General features: G+C 35.9%; 1 protein-coding gene across 1 annotated transcript; it reads left to right on the top strand.

The window, feature by feature from the left end:
- The first annotated feature begins 1,629 nt into the window (after nt 1-1,629).
- On the top strand, nt 1,630-11,501 carry si:ch211-261n11.8 (tumor necrosis factor receptor superfamily member 14). The gene is made up of 7 exons (XM_056260846.1): nt 1,630-1,666; nt 2,060-2,149; nt 9,964-10,089; nt 10,169-10,324; nt 10,444-10,528; nt 10,601-10,755; nt 11,365-11,501. Exons 1-7 carry the CDS (start codon nt 1,630-1,632, stop codon nt 11,499-11,501), a joined length of 786 nt encoding a protein of 261 aa, XP_056116821.1.

Genomic DNA, 11,501 nt, shown 5'->3' with positions numbered 1-11,501 from the left:
AATTAACGCCTATATTGTGTAGACTACCTAATATTTATCCAAATGAGTCAATATTGAATCAAACACAAGAATTGAAATCGTGAAATTTGTCAAGCAATAATAAAAAAACGTAGCTTACCAGAAATTGTAGCATGTAAACATTGTAACATGTCACTAAACCGAATAAAATTCTGTTTAGTTACTAAAATGTTTTGACAATCAATCACAATACACTTTTGTGATGCAAGATTTTTTTTACATCCCCCAATCAGCAACCCCCCCCCGCCCCAAATTCTTACTTCAAGCTAAACTTAAAAGTTGGCAGCCCTGCTAATTTCAGTTGCTCAGTGATTTTATTCTTATCCATCTCACAGTAAAATTAAAAGTTTTAGTAAACTTGAAGCTAAAGTTCAGATAAATGTTTAATTGTCCATCTGATGACAAATGACAAATTCATTAAAATAAATTTAAAACACAACTAATGAATTGTGATTTTTATTGCAACATGTAAGCTTGTTATGATGCATACATGTCAATTTAAACACTGAAAAGTAATATACAGACAATGATACATATGCAACAACAATAAACTGCATAGTTCTTATCTACTGTCTTAACACATTATACATTTCATAATATTTTTGGTTTCTATTAATATCAAATATGCTTAGCTTTTGTAGCCTATGTTCCACGTCTCTCGCCTAAGGGGACCATGTCCTAAAAAACGTTGATCCTGCTTTGGAAAATGACCATGGATGGACTGATTCCAACACAAACTCCAGCCAAGAAGAGAACATCCAACCTCAGCCGTTTTCTGTTAAAAGCAATATCATCTTATTCTTTGTTCATTGTATTGTATATCCTTTGTTATTCCCTTTGTTTACTTGTTACTCTACTGGCTAAATCATGTCGTGATCAACGTTTACGAGAATAATACACTTTAATATCAACGACGTTTTTAACTTTGATTCATTTCCAGGATACTTATTCTTGATATCAGCAATTCAATTATTACCGGTACTAGTTAAAATGATAGTTATTGATATCAGGAATTAGATTTCTACTATAACAATGGCCATTTTTGATATCAGAAATTACATTTCCACTAGTAAAAACTGCCATTCTTCATATCTGTAATTGTATTTTCACTAGTGAAATGTCACCATAGGCTGCCATTCAAAATCAATTGTTGATATCAAGACCAGATAATTCAATTATTACTAGTAACAATTACAATTGCAGAGCTCTCTAATTCAATTCTTACCAGTCTATGGTGACATTTCACTAGTGAAAATACAATTACAGATATCAACAATTACATTTTTGATATCAAGAATTCAATTTTTGATATCAACAATTGAATTGTTGATATTTGTTGATATCAACAATTCATATGAAATGAATAAAAGTTTAAAACGGCTTGCCATAGTATGGGTGACATTTCACTAGTGAAAATACAATTACAGATATCCACAATGACATTTTTTATATCAACAATTCATATCCTGGAAATGAATAAAAGTTAAAACGGCTTGCCATAGAATGGCCATGAAACGTTTCCGGAAGGAGTAGGCCTACCACTTGTAAAATGGCGGTTTAAAAACAACAAGGACAAAGAAAGATGGTGGTTTTTTTTACAAGCTGTAAGACATGACAACGACGTTTGTGAATGCCATTTTTCTTTACGGTAAGAGCAAGAGATTGTGGAGGTTGTGGAGATTTAAAAAGACAAAACGCATAAAAGACCTTGTAGTCACACTGGATCGACATACGACGAGCATTAATGCGAGCAGACACCACCAGATTTCAGTAATGTTACGTCATTTTTCAGACATTCCACGACCGAACGTCGGCAAAACCAAGCGCCGAACGAGGACAAGTAACGCGCTAATCAGACAAAACCCGGTGTCTGTTCTCGTTGATCTGTCGTTGAAGTGTGAACTGGCCTTTATAGAATAATGGCAAAGACATTTCGAAAGTGAAAGTTAAAGTAGTTAAATATTCTCATTCAGTTGAACATTAAATAATTACAGTTTTAAATGTCGGTACTTAAATTGGTGTATTCTTTTTTCCCTAACAGTTCTCTGTACACTTCTCGAGTTTGGAAAAGCTTGTGGCCCGAGTGAATATAAATCAGCTGCTGGAGAGTGTTGTCCAATGTGCAATATTGGTAGGCTCACAAAAATAATTAGTGATATAGCCTATTAACATTGACATTTTTACAAGTTGCAGCATTACACTAATTTTATCCCTTTTAATTTCTATTTAAAATGATACATTTCAATAGCTTAATACCCGGATGAGCGACGCTGTGATTTTTTTTTTTTACAGTGGATGTGACGCATAAACTGCTTTATTTAGTAGCTGACTTTTCGTGAATTATATTCTTTATGTATTGCATTCGTTTTATTATAGTTTACCTTTACTATTATATGATTGATATTTGAAATATTAAACAATTGAAAACAGAATGCCTATGTATACAAGGCCTACTAACAATTTTCCTAGAATATACAGTAGGCCTAGGATAAAAATTATTCACCCATGCAATCATTGCTGAAATCTTGCCTTGCGCTTACAGCTGATGCTTCATGTCATTCTGCTGCTGACTGATATGCCGCTATAACAGTTACGCTTCCAATATGTGTCCTCGCGGTCGTGGTCTCTACGTTGGGTCCATCCATCGGGTCCATCCATCAATGCCTTCAGGTCCAGCGCCGTTTCTTGCCATCTTGACACCCTATGCGAAATATCGCTATTGGCCATGCCACCTTTAGACTAAATGGGGAGGCTGCAGACCTGGAGCCGGCAGATATACGCCCCTGGCAGTTTTACGCCCCGGCAGTTTTAGGACCCTGTTGTTCCTGATGCGTCCAGTAGAGGGATATACTGCGAAATAACATAATTAAATCGACGCTTACACATTAATTACCCGTCCATAGACTTGACAATTTTGTGTTTTTTGTTAATTTAAATATAAACGTTACAGTGTAGATCTCCACGGATTAAATTTTCTGTAGATATTCAGTTGGGCTTCACTCTCTTCACTCAACCTACAGAAGACTATTTGTTTTTGTGAATTGAAAAATTAAAAATACACATAGTTGGATCAACTATGGTGATGCTATGACCTACTACTGCAGTTATAGGCCAATTCACCGTAGGTTTTTATATACAGGAGACTGAGTGAAATATGTTTTTGTGAATTTATATAAAGTCACATTTAGATATTAACTATATTTAGCCCATTAGACATGCAGTACCGTGTAATCATATGGATCCTCGATGAAATATTTGCTGTACTATTCTATTGGTCATCATACAGCTACAAAACAGTGTTCTACACAGCATTTTATGAAGACAAACACAATTTATCCCTTTTCTAAAATTCCATGGGCCATTTAGAAAATATAGACAATATTGTTGTTCACAAAAAAATATTTATTAACACTATTTATGAATTATGATGACTCCCCTATGGTTTGCCACTCTTCTTTAACTGTTTTTTTTTTCTTTAACTGCTCCTGCTCACTGATGAAACATTTAAAAATGAAACATTAAAAAAGTTAAAAAGGACATCCATGGTGAATTTGACCTTGTCCCTGCGTGTGTGCGTGCGTGCGTGCGTGCGTGTGTGTGTGTGTGTGTGTGTGTGTGTGTGTGTGTTTCTTTAAGTAGCTAAAGCAAACACACCTTTATGAGATCCAAGTTAAAGAGACCTTGGTAAAGACAGAGTATGATAAAAACCCACATTAAGTGCACATACCCTACATTTGAGTCCAGATCAGTAAGCTATTTTAAGAAAAAATGTATATTAAGATATAAATGAGATAATTAGATCATCTCATTTATAAGAAACAACTCAAACCAGAATCTACATTCAAACCATATGGGGAAAGTTTTTAATGTGTTTTAACGTATTTGAGTGAGTGTGCAGTTTAACTCTTTACTTAGAGAGAGAGAGAGAGATTTACATACCTATTATAAATGTGTCTTTTGTGTGTTCACACCATAGACTGTACATTTTTTTAAACATATTTCCATTATCTACTGTAATATTGCTCTATAAACCATGTGGAGTATGTTTTAATGCAAGGAGTAAACAGAGTCTTACCAGAAGAGGCCAAGCTAAAGACAGGCAACAAAAGAAAATTAAAATTAAAATTTTAAATTGAGTAGAGAAGATAGGGGAAGCTAAACCTACACGTGGTTAGCTAAGTTTAAGCCAGATAGAACAGAAACCTGTCAAAATACATTATAGACCCATCCATTGATATATAAATGAATTGATATCTACCTACCCTAGCTCTATATCGAGCTAATCGTTTATAAATAATAAATGTTGCATCATTGCTAAAAAACAATAACTTTAGCAGATTATTTAACATACAAATGACAGAATCTATTTTTGTCAGATTTTAATTCTAACGATGTTAAACTTGCTTATACGGTATTATTACTTTGTCTTCTGGGCAAGTTTCATCTTCATAAAGACAGAACCATTCAAAGTAGCCTAATCCTGATTCTAGAATATTCTCCTCTGATATAAAGTTCATTTTTTTCTTCCTTTAAGAAAATGTCAGAACCTTTAAATTCAAAGGTTTATAAAACAAATAATATCATTGAGTCTGTTGTAAAGAACCTTACATGTTTTTATATTGACAAAATGTAATATTGCATTGATTTGTGTAACCTAATTCAATCTCTTTTGATGTCCGTTTACCCTACCCCCCTTGTTTTTTTGTTAAACAGATAATTTAATCCGTGCAGATCTACACTATAACGTTTATATTTAAATTAACAAAAAACACAAAATTGTCAAGTCTATGGACGGGTTATTAAGCGTCGATTTAATGATGTTATTTCGCAGTATATCCCTCTACTGGACGCATCAGGAACAACAGGGTCGTAAAACTGCCGGGGCGTATATCTGCCGGCTCCAGGTCTGCAGCCTCCCCCTACTCCCTTTAGATACTAGTGATGAGAGAAACGATTAACGAAGCTTTTTAAATTCGTGATGTGGGCAAATAGAGGGAATGCATTAACGTCACTTTCCCGCCGGAACACGCCCCCCTCAGCCGGACTGAGTGGCAAAAGAGCTGCTGCATGACTGGAGTTAATAGGGGAAACTGCGAAAACGCGAGTAAAACAAACTATTATCAGTTTAAACTAAAAGTTGGAGTCGATATAGTGTTCCTTACAACTTATCAAAGATCCAGTGATCCATGGATAGACATGCAGCCAGGAATCGTGTTTCCTGACATTTATATGTGCCTGATTTCGACGCCGGGGAAATAAATTAAGAAAATTTGCCTGTAAACGTTTTATATTTACAATATAGATAGGTCTAAATATGAGTGATCACTTACATTAATGTTATACTGTATATCATCATATCGTCCAACCCTAAAACTTGTATAGTTTTTTGTCAGTGTTTATTTAAAAACATCCAATTATGCAGAATATAATCTGTTCTGTAGCTTTTTGCAGTCTGTAAAAATATACAGTACCTCAGATTTCTGGTCAAATCTAGTTGTACAGTCAATCGCAAAGCTCTTTCCCGTTTTAGATGTGTTTTGTGTGTTTTTCACGGCATTCACGCTGAAAACAAATGCTGCCGCTCAGTCTTTTTGCCACTTGTGGGCGTGACCGCATTCACTCCGGCCAACGGTGACGTCATGCGCATACCCTCTAGTCTATTGTGTAACGCGGTCGTAAACGCCCCTCTGTTTATGTTCACGCCCACTGATACTACTGCAGAGACCTAAGATGTGTTCAACATAGGCTGCGGCTGGATAGTATGGCACCGATCGGCGAGCTAGAGTTGCAGAGTGTAACGTTAGGTGGAGAGCTGCAAACGGAGACTGACAAAAGTCGGACATTTTCTGGTTCCCGTAGAGACGCTCGCGCTGTGTTTGCACATTTTCATTTCATGTAGCCTACTGCTTCATCCCATAGACATAATAAATACATAGACGCCCTGACCGCTGGATCGGTCAGGGTATATTCTGTCAAACGGTTTGCCAGAATATACCCTGACCTGGATCGTACGTCAACGGCGCCGCCATATTGCGGAGGTACGGTGTGCTGCTTGGGGCCTGTACAAAACGTTAGATGGCCACCGGAGTCAGTCAGACTAAGGCCTTGTCCACACGGACACGGGTATTTTTATAACCGGAGTTTTTCCTACAGCGTTTTTAAAAAAAATCCCGTCCACACATGCTCGGTCTCCGTCTACATGAAAACGTAAAAACACGCTATCAAGCGCGGTCAAGAGCATGCCATGCCAGCAGGCGGCGATATAAACATTAACCGTAAAGCCACGTTGGCCAATCAGAAGCGCAAATCTGACGTCAAACACAGCGGGTAACGGCGCAAACTCTGACGTCGCAAGGCAAAAACCCCGGTTTCACTGTCTACACGACAACACTGTAACCGGCGTTTCTGAAAATCCTCACCCTGGCAGGGGTTTTCAAAAATGTTCGGTTTCAGTGCGTTTTCGTGTGGACGAACGGCCGAACCGCGTAAAAAAAGTCACGGTTATAAAAATACCCGTGTCCGTGTGGACAGGGCCTAAAATAGCTAGCGATGTCACTAGTTAACTTAGCTGTGAAAGTTGATACATGAGTTGACATGATTTATATTACAGTTTTAGCTTATATTAGCCTATATTTTATATTATAAAGTAAATTTCCTGAAATTAAATATTTTCTTAAAACCGAATTTTCTGACAAGTAACAGTTAGCCTATACTCCTCGTTTCGGGTAGGTTAGGTAGTCATTATTTCATTTACTATTTTATTATTGTCTATATTATTCTGCAATTGATATTACATTGTATTTGCTATTATTATTATTATTATATTATAGCCTACCACTTGAGATTATCAATCTATTATAGTTATGCTGTTAAATTATTGTACAATTCACTATAGTCACTATTTAACTTATTATTTTTTATTGTCTATTCTGTAATTGATATTTCATATTATATTGCTATTATTATAGTATAATAACACATATGCTATTATTATTATATTATTGTAGCCTACTTATGATATTATATAATTATACTATTGATTACTATTTTATTCGATGTATACTGTTTGTTTATTTCATTGACTATACACTAAACTATTTATTATTACTTCTCACTTTATCTTATATTTACTATTTGCATTGCACTGTAGTTGTATAGGCTACCATAAAGGATCCATCAGTTATCTTTTTATTGTATATTTAATAATAATAATAAGTTTAATTTATATAGCGCCTTTCCCAAGCTCAAGGACGCTTCACAATGACAGTAGATAAGCAGTTTACACATAAACGGACAATGGACATTTGCCCAGTCCAAGTAATGAGCGATTGCAGTTGCAAGTCGCATTACATTTGCAGTACAAACATAAAAAACAAAGACAACAAACATTAATTATTAATTACAGACAGTTAACATTGTGACTGTTATGTCAAATTAACATTTTCATGACTGAAATACTGGTTAAACAAATGTGTTTTGAGTTTATGTTTAAATTCGTGCAACGTGGTTGTTGTCCTGAGAGCCAACGGAAGAGAGTTCCATAACTTAGGGGCTATAACAGAGAAAGACCTGCCACCCATAGACGATAGACGAAATCGAAATATTTGGAGTATCTATCTGTAAATATCTCATTTTAGTGCTATAAAAATACAGAAAGCAGCTTGCCAGTGTGATTTGGATTTGTCGATTTGTTTCATTTTCTTAATGGTGGTCAATTAAATTCTAAGCACAAGAAAAGCTAAAATCGGGTTAAAGACAGAAAATGCTTTTACCACAATAAGAAAACTTTATTACATTCATTGTGAAAATTTAATTATATCTCAGTATGGGGGTCTTCACAATTCTTATCCAAGAATAAAAACCAAATACATGACAATTGCTTGAGCTTTGACAATTCCTTGTTAAAATAATATTTTATAAGTCTAACTATCGAGATTTCAAATAATTAGAGATGGAACTTTTTGTACACCACATACGAACCACTGAAATCGGTTGATAAATGTAAACTTTATTTTTGCTTTTATCCAGAAAAACAGCAGCTCACTCGTTTATCTTGCCCTCAGCAAAATGGCGGACGCGTTGACGTATCGCAGCAACGTTACAAAGCGGCCAATAGGGCGTCTATGTATTAATTATGTCTATGGCATGCTTCATACAGCGTGTTTTAACCATAGACTGTAAAAGGTTTGAACAAGAATAAAGTTCAACATAAGCCTATAGCTATCAATGAAGTGGAGACTACGTTTTTTAATCAGTTTTATTTTAAAACATGACACAATACAACATCGCAACTACATGAAAAAAGTGTTTCCTATTATAAAAAAAACTGATTTGTGAGCTTTAGTGGTGAATCCGGCCAATCGTGGAACAGCTGTGAGCTCGTTCAGCCACTCTTGAGGAGTTCTCCAGCTACTCTCGAATCGCTCTCGCAGTACTTTGATGGCATACATCACAGTTACGTGGCGTCGGCGCTGTATCAAGTCGGACAACATTTCTAACGGGCATGTGCTGCTTCAAGTCAGGCGCCGATCGGTATGCTCAGAGCTGCATGAAGTCGAACAAGCCTCTATACTTTCTTGAAACGCATTGCTCAAGTCACACAAGAACTCCATTCAAAATTAACTGCAAAATTCTGTTACTTAAAGGGTTAGTTCACCCAAAAATGAACATTCTGTCAGTAATTACTCACCCTCATGTTGTTTCAACCCCGTAAGATTTTCGTTCATCTTCGGAACACAAATTAAGATATTTTTGATAAAATCTAAAAGCTGGCTCACTCCTTCAGGCTGCAAGGTCATTTCATCTGCCGGCACAGAAAAGTCAGTAAAGACATCATTAAAATAGTCCAAGTGACTACAGTGGCTCAACCCTAAGTTTATCAAGCGACGAGAAACTTTTTTTGCGCAAAAAAACAACAAAAATAACGACTTTATTCACCTATTCATTTTCTTCCGTGTGGGCCTCTGACGTGAGTTCACGAGAGCGCCACGACGCATACGTGAGAACGGAGAAGATGACGCAGATGGGTCTCGATGTAGTGTTTAAAATGGTTCTAAAGTGTGCATTTCCTGGATGTCCGAATCGTAAGAAACCAACGAGAAAACTTAAAAGTGCCTTACCAATGCCGCAAAATGAATGGCTTACCTTTCACACTTTCCCATCAAATGATTGTGAGCGTCGTCATCTCAGTTCTCACAGAAGAAAATGAATAGTTGAATAAAATCTTTATTTTTGTTTGTTTTTGTGCACAAAAAGTATTCTCATCGCTTGATACACTTAAGGGTGAGCCACTGTAGTCACTTTGACTATTTTAACAATGTTTTTACTAACTTCTCTGAAATAACTTGCAGCCTCTGAAGGAGTGAGCCAGCTCTCAGATTTCATCAAAAAATCGTAATTTGTGTTCCGAAGATGAACGAAAGTCTTACGGGGTTGGAACAAGATGAGGGTGAGTAATTACTGACAGAATTTTTGGGTGAACTAATCCTTTAAGCAGTAAGCACAACTTGAATAATTTACATTTAAAAACAGCATCTCAGAAGAGCGCTCGCTCACAGAATTCACTTCTCTGTGAACGTCGATGGTAAAACGTGTTATTTATAGGGCTCCTTTTGAAGCATAAGGTAAAAATGTTTTTAATAATCATTGACTCTCTGCAGCATGTATGAAACGAACCCTTAATAAGTGAAACAAATGATCGATTGTATATTCATGAAATTATGCAAGCTTATCACAGATATGCTTTGCTCGCATCCGATGTAGATAGTTTGCTACACCTGTTAAATGCTGTTATCACAATCACTTATAACGGCATGCTTTAGTTTTAAACTAATACAAACATAGCAGGGTCTTATTTATATTACATTGGTTGAATGTCTGGTCTGCTGTCTTTCCAAACCCCCTGAGGTTAAGAACTGAACAACTGTTACTTTGTGTTGTTTGTAGGATCAGTAGTTCGCAGTGACTGTAGTGGGGATTTGAGCACCACATGTCTACCTTGCGCTCCAGGAACATTCATAAGTGAACCTAATGGGCTTCATAAATGCTTCACATGCAGAAACTGTGCTGAAAGTATGCATTTTATTAACTTTAGAAATTGTAATTTTCTTGTATTGCCTATATGAAAGTGGTGCTAATTGTGCGCTTTTAGTTCAAGGTATTTACATCCAGAGTAAATGCACTACAATAAAAAACACTGTCTGTGATGTGCTTGATGGATATCACTGCATTGAGTACTCCAATTCACACTGCCATCATGCTCTAAAACACAGTGTTTGTGAACCAGGACAAGAAACAAAAACACCAGGTACTGAATACATCCAAATTCTTTTTTATTATTATTATCATGATTCAATTTTTAAAGAGGTAGGCTAGTTCAATCAAAATTAAGGTTTATTTCTGAAAACACTCTGTATCTGCTTATAGGAACAAAGAATTCAGACACAGTATGTGTGAACTGCACAGCCGGGTTTTATTCTCCATCAGGTTTGAAATGCACCAAGTGGACAGAGTAGGTGTATTTTTTTTACTCCCTGTAGTTGCTTTTTTTGATCTGTTATTTAAATTATTTATTTTATTTCAGTTGTACAGCTAGGAATGAAATACAGACAGAAAATGGCAGCTCTGTAAAAGATGTCACATGTTATACACCAAGACGGGGAAGATATGGTCTCATATTTGCAGTAGTTTTAACAACATCGATTTACATAATTCTACACCTGGTGCCGCAGATCAAAAGTGAGTACATGCTGAATTTATCTGAAATAAAATTTCACTAAAATTTAATTAAAATTTGTTTTAGCAGAGACTTTCCAGTTTTCACAATTTAATTGGGCTTATTTTATTGCAGTAGTCAGTCATGTTATCATGACACAATAATGTATTGTGTCTGTTGCACTGTTGTACTTGTTTGTATTTTCACCACAAATATTTTCTCTTTTTTCTAGGTTGTAAACTTAAAGTAAGTCCTTTAATTTAAATAATAATGCTGCATTTTTCGATAATTGAAATGTGTCAATCACTTATTGTACATTTATACTTATGTTTGATTCTTAAAAAAAATATTGCTCTGATTTGAGTTCATGAATCACGTCATGATTTGCCTGGATGTTGACTGATATTGGTTGGTGTTACACTCAACAGTATCCTGTGGAAGAAACCACTGCAAATTCAACATAACCCACATAAGAGGTGATAACTTCCTTCATTCTAGGCATTCAGGTGACAAAGTTATAATAAACCTAATTTATGTACATATGTTTGGGAGGAAAAAAATAAGGATCAATCTCAGTTACCCCACCTGCTGGATCTTCATGTCTGAATCCCTGCATGTTTAAATCTCTCCAGCGATACACTTATCATGGGAGTGTGACAGCATTGGAGCCTTATCTGTGTGCTGTGACCTTGACGTGGTGGAGAAGCTTGAGCACCTCCAGGAACTTATCCCAGTGGAAGTAAACATGCATGAACAGCAATATCATTAA

Source organism: Rhinichthys klamathensis, unplaced genomic scaffold (assembly GCF_029890125.1).
Source record: "Rhinichthys klamathensis goyatoka isolate OS25496 unplaced genomic scaffold, OSU_Roscu_1.1 h1tg000180l_1, whole genome shotgun sequence".
NCBI lineage: Eukaryota > Metazoa > Chordata > Actinopteri > Cypriniformes > Leuciscidae > Rhinichthys > Rhinichthys klamathensis.
Note: the sequence above shows the minus strand (reverse complement) of the source record. Positions and strands in the feature narration are given on the sequence as shown.

Coding starts and splice junctions, on each gene's coding strand:
- si:ch211-261n11.8 (XM_056260846.1), top strand. CDS start 1,630: ATGACAACGACGTTTGTGAATGCCATTTTTCTTTACG. Junction 1,667..2,059: donor GAATGCCATTTTTCTTTACG/GTAAGAGCAAGA, acceptor TTTCCCTAACAG/TTCTCTGTACACTTCTCGAG. Junction 2,150..9,963: donor TTGTCCAATGTGCAATATTG/GTAGGCTCACAA, acceptor TGTTGTTTGTAG/GATCAGTAGTTCGCAGTGAC.